Genomic DNA, 17,019 nt, shown 5'->3' with positions numbered 1-17,019 from the left:
GGGAACTAGACGCACCTGAACAGGTCATAATGGTCTGAGTCCTCAGCAGGATGAGTGGAGAGCAGGTGGAGATGAGCTGTGAGAATCTGTCACATTCACATCTGCTGAAGAAATGCCTGCAAGGCCACAAAAGAAGAGTATTAAAGTTTTACACTTTCAGATGGTTAAATAAATGCAAAGACCAATCACAATTCAGCATGCAAATAGTACCATGACATCTTCGCTTTCAGTCAGTTAATAAACATTCTAATAATATAAATCAATGGGACATTTTCTAACTTAAATCTTCAATTTCATAGAACACCTTAGGTTGAAAAAGACTCTGTATGTTCAAATGTATTTGAATTATATCTCAACATTCATAGTTTTATGTCTGAATCAACTGCTGTTGTGAAGTAAGCTGAAATTGTGAGGAAGAAGAGGACGATGAAAAAGAATGAGATTTTTACATTTTTAAGCAGTGCAAAAGTTCTACGAAGTTCTGGTTGCTAAGTGGTTTCTAGGGTGGTCTGGGTGGTTGCTAGGGCATTGCTAATTGGTTTCTAGGGTGTTCTGGGTTGTTGCTAAGTGGTTTCTAGGATGTTTGGGGTGGTTGCTAGGGCTTTGCAAACTGTTTGCTAGGATGTTCTGGGTAGTTGCTAAGGCTTTGCTATGTGGTTTCTAGGCTGTTCTGGGTGGTTTCTAGGGCATTGCAAAGCAGTTGCTATATTCTGGGTGGTTGGATGTACTAGGTGGTTGCTAAGTGGTTTCTAGGGTGGTCTGGGTGGTTGCTAAGTAGTTCTAGGGTGTTTTTGGTGGTTGCTAGGCCATTGCTAAGTGGATTCTAAGATGTTCTGGGTGGTTGTTAGGGCATTGCAATGCCATTGCTTTATTCTGTGTGGTTGGATGTTCTATTCGGTTGCTAAGTGGTTTCTAGGGTATTGCTAAGTGGTTACTAGAGTGTTCTGGGTGGTTGCTAGGGCAATGAAAAGCAGTTGCTATATTTTTGGTGGATTGATGTTCTAGGTGGTTGCTAAGTGGTTTCAAGGGTGTTCTGGGCTGTTGCTAAGTAGTTTCTAGGGTGTTTTTGGTGGTTGCTAGGGCATTGCTAAGTGGTTTATAAGATGTTCTGGGTGGTTGTTAGGGCATTGCAAAGCCATTGCTATATTCTGTGTGGTTGGATGTTCTAGTCGGTTGCTAAGTGGTTTCTAGGGTGTTCTGGGTGGTTGCTAGGGCATTGCTAAGTGGTTACTAGAGTGTTCTGGGTGGTTGCTAAGTGGTTTCTAGAATGTTTTGGGTGGTTGCTAGGGGTTTGCTAAGTGATTGCTAAGGTGTTCTGGGTGGTTGCTAGGGCATTGCTAAGTGGTTACTAGAGTGTTCTGGGTGGTTGCTAAGTGGTTTCTAGGATGTTTTGGGTGGTTGCTAGGGCTTTGCTAAGTGATTGCTAAGGTGTTCTGGGTGGTTGCTAAGGGGTTTCTAGGTTGTTTTGGGTGGTTGCTAGTTTGTAAGTGATTGCTAAGGTGTTCTGGGTGGTTGCTAGGGCATTGCTAAGTGGTTACTAGAGTGTTCTGGGTGGTTGCTAAGTGGTTTCTAGGATGTTTTGGGTGGTTGCTAGGGCTTTGCTAAGTGATTGCTAAGGTGTTCTGGGTGGTTGCTAAGGGGTTTCTAGGTTGTTTTGGATGGCTGCTAGGCCTTTACTAAGTGATTGCTAAGGTGTTCCGGCTAGTTGCTAAGTGGTTTCTAGGGTTTTGTTGGTGGTTGCTATGTGGTTTCTTAATGCCTCATGTGATGAGTCCCTATAGACTGAACATGTGATATACATGTGCATGACGTGTTCTTGTAGTTTACATGGAGACAATAACAGTATCGTTTTCAAAAGTTTGCATTTTCATGTCCTCAAAACACCACTGACGTGTAATCAAATGACCAAAATGCATCAACAGTTTTCTGTTTTTAGTTAAAAACGCTGTCGTGTAAACGGCCGCTGAGACCCCAAGGCTGAAGAGGACTCGTCCTAATGTACACTTCCACTCGGCGTCCCCTTACAATGAGAGCCAATCTGGTGTCAGAGAGATCTGGCCAAGTGTGCAATCCCAAAACAATGAGCTCTTTTCAGAAGTTAAGTGCCTATTGTGAGGCTAAAGGCTAGAAAAGCATTGACTAATTACATGCTCTTCACAGACACCTTCTGGTCCTCGTCCTGACGGACAGGATGGGGGCCCGTCAAACTCTTAGTTATTTTACAGCAGTAATTTGAACCCAACCCACTTCAAAAGACACAGAGAGGAAGAGAGAGCGTCTCGGGTCGCCTCCAGACTTCTCTCTGATCTTATAATGTTCACGTAAACACCCTCAAAAAGTGCTGAATAACTCTCTCAGCGCTGTATTAAAGCACCTTCATTTTTCTCCCACTTCATCCTCAGACAAATGGACAGTAATCTCTCAGAATCGCTGCAGTCATACGTCATGTCATCATCTACCAGGACCCCCGTGTTTACAGACATCCACTGCATTTTCTATCAATCTTGTGCTCATTTTTTACCATGCAGGTGTTTAACCTTCATCCTGTGCAATGTCAGACTGCTGCCGGACTCATCCGGACTGTCAGGGAGGAATCAGGTGGAAAAATAGGCTAAGGGTGAATCTCAAACTCTCTGAGAACACGTTTCACCCAGATATCAAAAGAAATAATATATATATATATATATATATATATATATATATATATATATATGAAGTCTATTTTTATAACCATTAAAATTACATTGAAAGTGACATTAAATATTTTCATTACTAAAAATATGTTTAAATATTTATATATATTGGTAGTATCTGTCATTTTATTTTAACAAAAATAAATGTAATAAATATTTATATAATGAAAATATTTTTAATAATATTATTAAATAATATTTAATGTAAATAATATATTAGTAAATGTTATTAAAAATGTTATTAATCAATTAATTAATTTTAATTTTAATAATTAAATCTAATTAGAATAATCTCTGAAAACTGTCACAATGAGAATAATATATATATATATATATATATATATATATATATATATATATGAAGTCTCTGAACAAAATATTTAATGTTTTTTCATAAAAATAATGTCACAATGCAATGCAATAAATAAATAAATAAATAATTTGGTAACACTTTAGTTTAGGGAACATATTCACTATTAACTATGACTTTTGCCTCAAACTCCTAATTTAATAGTTAGTAAGGTAGTTGTTAAGTTTAAGTATTTGGTAGGATTGTGGGATGTAGAATATGGTCATGCAGAATAAGGCAATAATATGTGCTTTATAAGTATAAACAGCCAATATTCTAATAATATGCATTATAACGAGCAACTATTAATAGTGAGAATTAGACACTAAACTAAAGTGTTACCAAAAATTATTTAAGGTCTTAATTTTTCAAAAGCTTCTTTATACAAAATCTAATTTCTTATTTCCTGTGTGAAATGTGATGGACCATCAAGTCTAGCAAACGACAATAAATGACCAGTTTAATAACTTAACTAACTTTAAGATTCTTTGGATAAAAGCATCTTCCTGATGTGAACATAGAAGAACATAAAATTTATGTTGGAATGCAGAACATAGTAGAACGAGAATGAGAACAAGAACCCACCAGGTCTGGGACAGTAGAGACGGGAATATTCTTCCCTGAAGGCGTGAGCGTGATCTGACCTCTCAGACGGTTTGTCCTGAGATGAAACAGATTAGAGCACAGATGAGAGGTCAAACCACGGTCACAAGCCTTTCGACAAATCCTCCTTATAAGAAAAGAGTCAGAAATGAACACATGAACATAGTCCATCTTTGAACTCAAAAATTTATTAACTGCACTCAAAAAATACCTAAGCCTAAATTTAAGGTTTATATATTTGAGTTGCATATAAAATTTTCATCCATTTTGGTTACACAGTTTTAAAAAACAAATAAACTTAATGTGATGGGTATTTGTTAGTCATTCATAAATTAAACAGGTATGAAACATGATCTCTGTAACAGTAGGCCTACTAATAAACTGAACGTGTTTTCAACACAATAACCAGGTTTATATGTTTATCATCAATAATTTTAACCTCATACATTTTTTTTAAAATATCTTGAATTATTTTAGTATTTTCTGTTTTAATTTTAGTCATGTTTTAGTAAATTTGCTGATTTTTTTTTACATGTCTTTATTAATTTATATTTCAGTTTTAGTTTTAGTTATTTTAGTAAGTTGAAAAATATTGCTTTTGCATCTAGCTAAAAATAAAATGTTCAAGTTTTTAAATATTTTATTTTACTTAAATTAACATTTATTTTTATTTTATTTAAGTAATAAAAATTGTTCTTTATTGGCATTGATGGTTCCATGAATAACCTTTAACATCCACTAAAAGGTTCTTTAGAATTATTTTTTTTCCCCCTGAATGATTCTTTGGGGAACCAAACATCTTTCTTCTATTGCATCGCTGTGAAAACTATGTTTCAGCCACTAAATAAAAAAATAAAAAAGGTAATTGTGACTTTTTATCTCACAATTCTGATTTTTTTTTCTCAGAATAGTGAGATTTAAACTTGTAATTGCAAGTTATAAAGTCAAAATTGTGAGTTATAATTTGAGATTATAAAGTTATAAAGTCAGAATTTCAAGTTATAAAGTCAGAATTACAAGTTATAAAGTCAGAATTGTGAGATATAAAATCAGACTTGTGAGTTATAATGTGAGAATTGCGAGTTATGGTCAGAATTGTGAGATATAAAATCAGACTTGTGAGTTATAATGTGAGAATTGCGAGTTATGGTCAGAATTGTGAGTTATAAAGTAAGAATTGTGAGTTATAAAGTCAGAATTGCAAGTTATAAAGTCAGAATTACGAGTTATAAAGTCAAAATTGCGAGTTATAAACAATTGAGTTATAAAGTCACAATTACAAGTTATAAAGTCAGAATTACGAGTTATAAAGTCAAAATTGCGAGTTATAAACAATTGAGTTATAAAGTCAGAATTGTGAGATATAAAATCAGACTTGTGAGTTATAATGTGAGAATTGCAAGTTATAAAGTCAGAATTTTTAGATATAAAGTCAGAATTGTGAGTTATAAAGTCAGAATAGCAAGATATAAAGTCAGAATTATGAGTTATAAAGTCAGAATTACAAGTTATAAAGTCAGAATTGTGAGATATAAAGTCAGACTTGTGAGTTATAATGTGAGAATTGTGAGTTATGGTCAGAATTGTGAGTTATAAAGTCAGAATTGCGAGTTGTAAACACAATTGAGTTATAAAGTCAGAATTTCAAGTTATAAAGTCAGAACTGTGTTATAAAGTCAGAATTTTTAGATATAAAGTCAGAATAGCGAGATATAAAGTCAGAATAGTGAGATATAAAGTCAGAATTAAGAGTTATAAAGTCAGAATAGCGAGATATTAAGTCACAATTGCATTAATGAGTTTATATCTCGCAATTGTGACTTCATAACTCGCAAATGTGAGTTTATATCTCGCAATTCTGAAGTCAGAATTGTGAGAAGTAAACTTGCAATTGTGAGAAAAAAAGTCAGAATTGTGAGATAAAAAGTCGCAATTACCTTTTTTATTTCATGGTGGAAACCAGCTTCCATAGAAAACCCCTTTTATTTTTGAGACTGCACTAATGGCATAGAGTCTAGACATTTGAAGGAAACTCTATCGCCCCCTAGAGTACTGACACGTTAAATAAAGTATACAACTTGCAATGCATTTGCGTAGAGTATGTCTCTGGCCTAACCAAGGGAGTGTGTGTGTGTGTTTGAAAGAAAGACAGCACAGGAAAGACATTTTACAGGAGCAGTAAGTGGTAGGTGCAGTGCATATAATAAAGATCTCCTCGGAGATAAAGGCAGCATGAGACACTGAGTGAAAGAAAGAGGAAAACCCCTCCTCCTGCGTTAAGTGCCGTACAGGAATTGGCTTGCCCGACAGTGGTTGAGTACAAGCGTCCTGACGCCAGCTCCTCTGCCGTCTGTCTGCAGTGGCCACAGGCACTAACCTCACTGCCTTCAGCCCCGGCCGGACGCGTTTCATCTCTCGCACAAACAGCCGTGGCCCACATAAAACACACTTCAAAGAATGCATTCTTCTGCAGTGTGTACTGGAGTCATATAGAGTCCAGCTCTGGTTGACTTTAAGGGCAGCGCTCGACCTGTATGTGCATAACTGAGAGTTTCGTCTGCACCTTTGAGGTCCGTTAATGTCTGAGAACGTCTGAACTTTGTAACTGAACAAGCGCAAATGTTAAGTCACTCATGTGAGATTTTATTGCAAAGTTGATAATGTTCTCAAAAAGTTAGTACAAAAACATTATTCATGGAATGTTTTACCTGAAACTTTTTATTTGGACGTTCATTTAAAGGGGTCCTCGATTATGATTTCCCTTTTTAACTTTAGTTAGTGTGTAATGTTGCTGTTTGAACATAAACAACATCTGTAAGTTACGGCGCTCAAAGTTCAATGCAAAGGGAGATATTTTCTTTTACAGAAATCGCTTTTTAAGGACTACAACAAACGGCTGGTAGAGACTACAACAAGCTTCTTCCCAGGTTTGTGACATCATAAACCCCAACATTTAGATAAACCCCGCCCCCGAGAACACGCAACAAAGAGGGTGAGGCCATGATGGTCTGCTTTAGAGAAGAGGAAGAGTTGTTGTAGTAGAGTGTTGTTGACGTCATTTTACGCCGGACTGCTTCACAAATGAGAGTCAATTCAATGCTGGATTTACACAAAAGATTAACATGACGGCACATGCTAGTGGATGAGTTGAATCAACTCCACAGCAACTACATAAATTTATCCACTAACCATTCAGAAACGTCCAGTTTCATTCTAAAAGTTGTAACTTCTTCCTGAGTCTCTCCATCAGTGTCGACTCCAGTTTGAACAATGTAAGGCTGAACACCGTTACTGACAATCCTCATTTTGGCTGCGTGAGATTCTCCAGCTTTGTTGTTGTTGAGCTGTTAAAGCTCCGCCCTCTTCTGGAAAGGGGGCGGGAGCAGCAGCTCATCTGCATTTAAATGGACACACACAAAAACGGCGTGTTTTTGCTCACACCCAAATATGGTCAAATTTGACAAGCTACAATAAATGATCTGTGGGGTATTTTGAGCTGAAACTTCACAGACACATTCTGGAGACACCAGAGACTTATATTATATCTTGTGAAAGTGGCATTATAGGTACCCTTTAAATGCTACTTTTTTCTACTTTATTTTCCTGTTTATTACTGTGAAGCTGTTTTGAAACAATCTGTATTGTCTAAAGCAATGGAAAACCCAAAAAAATACAGTAACAGCCAAAGAAATTCAGCAAGCACAGCACATTAGCAAGCTAATTATAGAACCACTCCTAAAATGATCAAAAATTAATAAATAAGAAAAAATCAAAAACTAATTTACCTCACTAATGAACTAATTTACTGTTGGACGATTAGTCGATCTAGTCACAACAACAAGAAGCTTCCTCAACGCACTGCAAAATATGACTTCTTAATGAGTTTTTAATTCGTTTTATGACTTCAAATTCAAATTCTAAAAAAAATCTTTAAAACAAGAAGAATTTACTTTAAGATCATTGATATTAATATTTGTTTTCAGTAATACAAGTGTATTGTATTTTACTATACTGGCACAGTTTTTAACTTGTTTTTAACTTAATAAGCACTTAAAATAAGGGGAAAATATTTTCAGTTAGATGAAACTCATATTCAAGATAAATTCTCAGAAAACATTTATCTTGTTTTAATGATTTTTAGATATTTGCACAAAAAACGTCTAAGAACACATTTTTAATATTTTTTTAATATTATTATTATACATTTTTGCAGTGTATGATTAAAACCAAGCTAAAACTTTGTCTCAACTTTGTCTCTTTCTCTCAAAAATTGGGAGAAAAAAATATCATTCAAAGACTGACATATAAGAGTATAGAGATATAACAATAATGTAGATAGCAGCTCATATTATTTGCTACTGGAAGAATTTGATGAGAAATGTTTGAGTTCATACTGAGATCACTGAATTTCTTGGTAAACTGAGTACAGTTTGAGGCATCGCTGAGATCTCTTATGAAGCTCACATGTGAGATTATAGGTCTTATTTATGAGAAGCATCGCAGAAGCAGGAGACTAAAGTGAAAGACTTCATTTGCAGCTTTTCTGTTGTTGGTCAGTCTGTGAACGGCAGGTGTTTTGAAATGAAGAGTGTGTGTGTGTGTTTCTGTCAGTCTTAGAGTAGTTGTGTCAATATTTGATGTGTGATTACTGCAGGCGTGTGTTTACCATCTCTTGAGTCAGCTCTGATCACAGGGAGAGACCCGGGGGGCGATTACAGCCCTCCACTTCAAACACACACAGACAGTAAATCAACGGCAGCTCACACTCTCTCATCAAACCCGCTCATTTCTCTCTCTCTTCAGTCCAGTTCATCTCATTCCTTCCCAGTGTTTCTCAGGGTGTGTTCACACTTGGCAGGTTTGGTTGGATTGAAACAAACTCTGGTGCGATTGCTCTGTTAGTGCGGTTCATTTGAATTTGAAGTGTTAACGCTGCCATCCGAAAACTAGTGCACACCAAACAATCAGACCGAGACCACTGAAAAGATAGGTCTAGGTCCGCCTTTAAAGGGTCATGAAACCCCCCTGTTTTAGCCTGGTCGTCCACACCTCTGAGCTGCAAAAACTTTGTATAAATGGGCATGTAAAGCTCTGGAAAAGTGGGAGTGTAGAGGGGGCGAAGAGGGGAGAGAACAACCAATGAGGCACAGACATAAAACACATTCATTATACAGAATAATGAATATTAATATATGAGCACGGAGAGAATGACAACAAACTCCCAAGCACAAGGGAGAAATGCGAAAGAATGTTTAAAAGGGCTAATAATAGGCTACTTTGATTACAAACCCGATTACAAAAAAGTTGGGATACTGTATACAAATTGTGAATAAAAAAGGAATGCAATAATTTACAAATCTCATAAACTTATATTTTATTCACAATAGAATATAGATAACATATCAAATGTTGAAAGTGAGACATTTTGAAATGTCATGCCAAATATTGGCTCATTTTGGATTTCATGAGAGCTACACATTCCAAAAAAGTTGGGACAGGTAGCAATAAGAGGCCGGAAAAGTTAAATGTACATATAAGGAACAGCTGGAGGACCAATTTGCAACTTATTAGGTCAATTGTCAACATGATTGGGTGTAAAAAGAGCCTCTCAGAGTGGCAGTGTCTCTCAGAAGTCAAGATGGGCAGAGGATCACCAATTCCCCCAATGCTGTGGCGAAAAATAGTGGAGCAATATCAGAAAGGAGTTTCTCAGAGAAAAATTGCAAAGAGTTTGAAGTTATCATCATCTACAGTGCATAATATCATCCAAAGATTCAGAGAATCTGGAACAATCTCTGTGCGTAAGGGCTCAGGAATACTTCCAGAAAACATTGTCGGTGAACACAATCCACCGTGCCATTCGCTGTTGCCGGCTAAAACTCTATAGGTAAAAAAAGAAGCCATATCTAAACATGATCCAGAAGCGCAGGCGTTTTCTCTGGGCCAAGGCTCATTTAAAATGGACTGTGGCAAAGTGGAAAACTGTTCTGTAGTCAGACGAATCAAAATTTGAAGTTCTTTATGGAAAACTGGGACGCCATGTCATCCGGACTAAAGAGGACAAGGACAACCCAAGTTGTTATCAGCGCTCAGTTCAGAAGCCTGCATCTCTGATGGTATGGGGTTGCATGAGTGCGTGTGGCATGGGCAGCTTACACATCTGGAAAGGCACCATCAATGCTGAAAGGTATATCCAAGTTCTAGAACAACATATGCTCCCATCCAGACGTCATCTCTTTCAGGGAAGACCTTGCATTTTCCAACATGACAATGCCAGACCACATACTGCATCAATTACAACATCATGGCTGCATAGAAGAAGGATCCGGGTACTGAAATGGCCAGCCTGCAGTCCAGATCTTTCACCCATAGAAAACATTTGGCCGCATCATAAAGAGGAAGATGCGACAGAAGAAGACCTAAGACAGTTGAGCAACTAGAAGCCTGTATTAGACAAGAATGGGACAACATTCCTATTCCTAAACTTGAGCAACTTGTCTCCTCAGTCCCCAGACGTTTGCAGACTGTTATAAAAAGAAGAGGGGATGCCACACAGTGGTAAACATGGCCTTGTCCCAACTTTTTTGAGATGTGCTTGATGCCATGAAATTTAAAATCAACTTATTTTTCCATTAAAATGACACATTTTCTCAGTTTAAACATTTGATATGTCATCTATGTTGTATTCTGAATAAAATATTGAAATTTGAAACTTCCACATCATTGCATTCTGTTTTTATTCACAATTTGTACAGTGTCCCAACTTTTTTGGAATCAGGTTTGTGCGTTTACGAGCACTGCACTCAAAATCAGTCTTTTGTCTATTAAAATAATCATGTTGTTGCGTTCAGATAGGCTACACCACTGTATCAGTGTCCACTTTGCACATATAATTCATTTGAAGAAGACTTGATGAAATATGTGTGCATAACTACACCGTGCTGGTTAATGTTTGGTGCAGGAGAATGTGTGAAACAAAAACTTTAAACACGGATACTTTATTCTGTATGAGCTATGAGCCACGTGGCGAGTGTTATTAAACTCATCGCGGAGCTCCGCGCTGAAACCGATAATTTGCGCACTGCACGTGTATATCATAAAAATCCTATTTTTCATGTGTTCGTTTTCAAACTCCAGTTCTGACTTCATCGCGAGCATAATACAAACAACACGTGCTTCTGTGCTGAAGGTAACATAGCCTGCATATGGCTCGCGTGTTTTAATGCAGCTAGAGCAGGCAGAGGTGAATGAGCCGCACTTTTGTGACATTTGAATTCTCCGCTGTAATGCGATCTCACGCAAACATATTTTCCATTTGTGCTGGTAGATTACAGCAAAACAATCCACATGCACACAAACCTCTGCTCTGGTCGTGTCACAGGAAAACACATTGGGCCCTATAATACACCCAGCGCAATGCGACGCAAGGCGCAGCGCAAGTGTGTTTGCTAGTTTGCGTCCAGCGCCGTTCGCGTTTTCCCGTTCAGCGCCACGTCCTTAAATTAGTAAATGCATTTGCGCCAGTTAGTGCGCCCATGGGCGTGCTGGTCTAAAAAAGAGGTGTGTTCCGGCGCATTGCTATTTTAAGGAGCTGAAAATAGACTGCGCCATAGACCAACTCAAACCTGGTCTAAAGTCTAAAGTCAATGGCGCAATATTTTTTTGTTAGAGCGCGATGGTAGAAACTGCGCCTCTGGGCGCGTCCACAGTGCGCGTTGACTTTGCTTATTACACACAAGGATGCGCATCACACAAACATGCCAAATATTAAAAACAAAAGGATTACAGTGTAAAAGAATATTATTGTGTAGGCTACATAAATATAAGAATGTAATGATGAATAGTCATTGTGTGTATTAGAATTAGGCTACCTATTTTCAATTCAGCCTATTACTACTTATAATGATGAACGAAATTGGCTAATTAATTGAACAATCGTGCCAATACACACACATATATATTAACTGACTCATCGCGTGTACGCCATGTAAATAGCAATCCGCCATGGCGCGAGCGCATCTCGCTCTTAAAGGGAATGGGAGATGACACTTTGATTGGTTTATTGAACGTTACGGCCATTACTCATTAAGAGAATAGGGACAACCCATTTCAAAAATGCGCCCCGGCGCACGGACCGTTTTTCCGTCGTTTAAATAGCAAAAGTGGATTTGGACACGCCCTGAGTGCACCTGAGCCGTGCGCTTTACACTTTGCGTTTAGATCGTTAAAATAGGGCCCATTGTGTTGTAGCACTGAGGAAACGAACACCAACGATATGTCTCTGAATGACAACAGACCGAGGCGAGAGAAGTGACACTTCCTCATGCATAATACCGCAATTATAATCGTATGCACACTACAGAGCAGTGATTGGATTGAATGAGCTTTATGTCATGAATATATGTTGAGAATCCCTCAAATCGGTCTACGTCAGCATGGTCGACCATGCCCATACTTGGGTCGAAAGTACATGATAACGTCAGATTTTGTGACATTGCTCCGACTCAGCTTTTCAAACCGGAAGACAGAAATCGCTCTGAAAAATGCAAAAATAACTATTTTTCACTTATAAATAACATTAATGAGTACCTTTAGTGTTTTCAATGATGTGCAGCCTATACATATCTGTTCACATCTCAAAAAAAGTGTTTTGGGGTTTCATGACCCTTTAAACAAACTCTGGTGCGGTTTGACTTAATATGAACGTAATACGGACAAAAGACATCTAAACGAACCAAAACCAGGACATGATGTGACCCTAAAAAGGACAGAAAGCTCTAAGCATTCCAGATTCTTCTTGTCATAAGAGCTTTGCTGTCGATTACAGTTCGGTACAGACATCAGAAACGCGTCTCCTTACAGCAGATCTTCGTTTGTGTGTAACGGAGGAATTCCTGCCACTGTTTTGACTCCTTTACACATTTTATAAGCTCTTCATGAGTGCTCAGCTGGTCAAAATACCATCATATGTACGAACACAGTGAACACATTTAACACTCTTTTGGATGTTCACTAAGTTCTGTCTCAAAATGTACGTCAAAACAATTTTGTATCTTTAGGTTTGTGGTTAAAAATGACAGTGTGAATGCTGGGCGAACCAGGACTAAGGCTACGTCCACACGAAGCCGGAGCTTACCCTAAACCAATCTTTATTTTTCCTCGTCTCAAAAAATATCTGCGTCCACACAAAACCACTGAAACAACTCAAAATGATGTAGTATACATGCCAGACCATTATGTGGCGCTGTAATTCTGTCACAGAAATGCACTTAAAGCAGCGAAGAAGACTTGGAGCATGCGCGCCGAATACAAACTATATCAAAGCTTAGAAATAACACTTTATTTTGGCTCATTAGCTTCTGCAGCACGAACGCAAACATGTAGAGTCTGCTATTGCTGTTGTTGGTGCTGTTTTGTGGTGTTAGCATGTCTGACTAGGGTCGACACGTGGGGTGATGACATCATCGTTTCAGAAAATATACGGATTGCCCAAACGGCAACCTCCCCCAGTTTCTCGTGAAGCCAATACGGAAGTGACTTAAACTGCGATTCATCGACTGGACCGCTAGGGACAGGCTGCAGAAGAGAGCAGAATCTCATTGAGTCCCATGTTAAATTGGCCAAGTTTACAGCAGAAAAAAAACATGCTTACAGTCTGGTTCAAATTGTGGTTTTGGTCTGTATAGCTAATTTTTCCCTTCATGACAACTCTGAGGGGGGTGAATTTTTTTATAACTCAACCGTTTAAATTATACTAAGCCTTAAAGTTCTGCATAATTAAGGGCGTGGTCACTTGAGTGACAGGTAGATTGCCGCTGCTGTCTGTGAGCCGTCATGTTACTCAGCAGCTAATTCCAGCCGCTGAATTTGGCATCTCAGCCGTATTTGTGCTTTTTTTCTCTCTCTTTTGAAATACAATTATAAAATATGGCTTGCTGCATTAATAGTCGAGACTGATGTGCGTCTAGATGTGCTCACATGCGGAACAGAACACACGTTGTTGGATCGGCATTGGCTAAAAGTTTCTGAGATTTACTACAATGACAATAGCAGGAGGATATAAAACTCCGACAGCACTGCTTGGATATTATAACTAAAACTGCTGCACTATTTTGAAAAATTATACTTTGGACACAAGCTCATTTGTTCGTTAGATACGATCACACACAGTTTTACAACATAAACGCTGCTCAGATTGCATTATTTCTTGAAGAACGATGATGGAGAGCAGATCATTCAGAAGAAATGTGATGCAAACAATGGATAATATATCAATATTTCATGGATTTAACGCTTTCGTGGACAAAAAGTACTGTTTTTTTGTTTTGCAATGGACATTTTACCCAAGTGCCATGGATTGGATTCATCTCGCGATCTCTATTTCATTATAAAGGTATGAAGTTCCGTTTGATTTTTCGTGTTACACACCCCACACAAATTAATTACTGGTGTTGGAATCTAATCATAAAAGAAAAAAGAAAATAAAAACCGTAGATTGACAGTAAAGCTTTAGTACTTTCTAATGATATTGTGATCTTCATTAATATTTTAGATAGTAAGATAGATAGCCCCTGCTAACATGGAAACGTCGCGCTAGGCGGGCGTGGTTTCAGCAACCAGTCACATCATGGGCTCCAACCACGTCCCGCCTCTTTGCCCATTTTCAGTTATCCGGGAGTGACGTGCGGTGACGCGCAGCTAAGATGGCAGCGGCCTCATTTTCGCTTCAAAACTGCTGTTCAGAACTCTATGGGTGACGTCACGGACACTACATCCATATTTTTTTACAGACTATGGGATTGCCCCGTCCACACGATAACTCAAAGTCAGCGTTTTCAAATTTTTCCACTCTGTGACCTGGTTTCAAAAAATAGCAGTTTCACCTTTCGAAAACGCTGGATCCGTGTGGAAGAAACGCCTATCCGATAAAAAAAATTGTGCATATTCACAGAAACGCGTCTCCGTGTGGATGGGGCCTAAATATATAATTTTCTTTTTTGGTCTGAAATAAAAGAACTAAGAGAACCGAACTACAATCGTAAACCAAAAATATTGGGTTAAAAACAACCCAAGTTGGGTTAAATGTGGACAAACCTGACCCAGCGGTTGGGTTAAATGTTTGAACCAACCTGCTGTGTAGTTTTATTTAATCCAACTATTAATTAAAACATAATTACTAGAGGCAACAGTAATAATCAAAAGGTGAACATTTATTAATAAGCAATTTAATAAATGTTTATTATTTCATTGCTATTTATTAAACTTATTAATAAATATTCATTTATTAAACATATTAATAAATGTTAATTTCCAACCTATTTTTGTGTTCATTTTAGGCGAGCAATACAGTATTATTAAAACATTAGTTGAGTTAAATAAAAATAGCCAGCAGATTGTGCAAACATTTAACCCAACCGCTGGGTCAAAATCATGGGAAAGAACACTTTTGATAAGATGAATGACATCCGTGTCACTGAGGCCACATGTGAGACAAAACCTGTGTAAAATGTTGTGCAGCATTCAGAACTGAATTCATTCATGAGTGTGAATTTGAATTGAACTGAATAAAATCAAATTGGCCACAACCACATGCTATCCTGTAACTTCCTTGCATTCAAATTAATTTCAGCAAAATTTCAGTACAAATTCCAATGAAACAAATTAAATTGGAATTAATTTGAAAGGCATCTCTGTTCAATTCTGAATGGTGCACAACTCTGCAATTTCACTTAAATAAAAAGTTTGGGGTCGGAAGATGTTTTAATGTTTCTGAAAGAACTCTTATGCACTAGTGCATTTATTTGATCAAAACAATTTAAATAGTTGTTTTCAATTTTAATATATTTTAAAATGTAATTTATTCCTGTGATCAAAGCTGAATTTTCAGCATCATTACTGCAGTCTTCTTACCGACCCCAAATTTTTGAATGGTAGTGCAAGTTTCTTACGCTGTTTCTTAACTTCATTCTGATTTTCCTTAAGTAATAATATCTGTAGTGATGTTTTGTAAGTGCGTCAGTGATCTCCAGTAACACGTCTGATTGGGACAAAAATGACTCTATTCATAAATCTGTGTGTGAGCTGTATTTGTGTTGGCGTGGTGTTGCAGTGAGGGATGGACCGTGACCTCTGCTCCAGTCTCTCATCTGTCTCTCATCCGCTCCGCGCCCCGGGCTGATTTATCACGGGAGAAACGCTACAGGCCAATGGGCTTTTGATGAAACTGTTGGAGGGATCCGGAGCGATAAATCCACATCTATACATGCAGGTCGCCAGCGACTCTTCCATTCATTCTGCCATCAATAACCTCCCCGACACGGAGCCACAGTAAAAACCATAACTTCACTGAGCACACCAGAGGAAAAATACTGCAGAGAAAGAGAGTTAGAAAAATGAGAAATAGTTTGAGGTTTGATCAAACTTCCAGCTTTACACCAATATTAGCCATACACAGTAAAAAAATATTCTCACGATTTATCACAACATTTTTTCTTTTGTCAAATCAACTTCAATAATTAATGTGGTTCAGAAAACATATTTTGAGTTTCTGTTGATGAATCCAATCGCCTTCATTGTATTAACTCAAACTGACAGGTTTAAAGCCATTTAACCCTCTGGAGTCTGAGGCTGATTTGGGGCCTGGAGAAGTTTTGACATGCCCTGACATTTGTGCTTTTTTCAGTTGTTCATAAACATATTAATGACACAAGTGTCATTACACTGTATTCAGCACAAACTAGGCTACCATAATATGTGAGGAACATGTGTGTACATGTTTGTGTTTTTGAAGGAATAACGTTTATGCGTGGTTACTGAAAAAACAAAAAACTTAAGTCACTGATATAAGGCCAATAAAAGTATATTAAATCTGTGTTCACAAGACTTTTGGGTATTGAAGGTTGTAGACTAGAGTTTTTGCTTCAAAATTATGTAAAAATTATGCTGACTACTCTTTCATTTATAACAATATACTGATTTAGTTTTTGTAAGACACTTTTTGCCAAGAAACTCGGTATGCGAGGAGGCGTGAATCTCCATGAATAATGGCTCATTCTCACCTGTGAAGACAAAAGAATTGAATAGTAATGACCTGAAAAGACTTGCATATTAATGAGGCATTTCAGTCAGGTAGGCTGTGAAAAAAAACTTCTGTGATGTCTCAAGCTCATCATGGTATATGAAACATACAGAAAAATTTTATTACAATATAAAATAATGGTTTTATATTATACTTTAAAATATAATGTATTTCTGTGATGCAAAGAGTCTGAATATAGGCTTTTAGTTTAAAAGCATGCACATTTGGAGAAATATAGGATTCTCATATGTTTATGTCAATTTTCTATACAGAGGAGTTATTTTTTATTTAATATT

General features: G+C 37.4%; 1 protein-coding gene across 4 annotated transcripts in view; it reads right to left on the bottom strand.

Moving 5' to 3' along the window:
- sp4 (sp4 transcription factor) overlaps positions 1-17,019 on the bottom strand; it is a 70,388-nt gene that overhangs the window by 28,432 nt on the left and 24,937 nt on the right. For 2 of the 4 annotated variants that reach the window (XM_048203525.1, XM_048203526.1), the window contains one exon: positions 16-116. In XM_048203525.1, the coding sequence (XP_048059482.1) occupies positions 16-116 (101 nt within the window). Of the gene's footprint in view, positions 1-15; positions 117-3,627; positions 3,704-15,772; positions 16,014-17,019 lie in introns of all 4 variants that reach the window. The other 2 variants (XM_048203528.1, XM_048203529.1) reach the window with 2 other exon arrangements.

This window comes from Megalobrama amblycephala, linkage group LG9 (assembly GCF_018812025.1).
Source record: "Megalobrama amblycephala isolate DHTTF-2021 linkage group LG9, ASM1881202v1, whole genome shotgun sequence".
Taxonomy (NCBI): domain Eukaryota; kingdom Metazoa; phylum Chordata; class Actinopteri; order Cypriniformes; family Xenocyprididae; genus Megalobrama; species Megalobrama amblycephala.
This window is presented reverse-complemented; position numbering and strand designations above follow the sequence as displayed.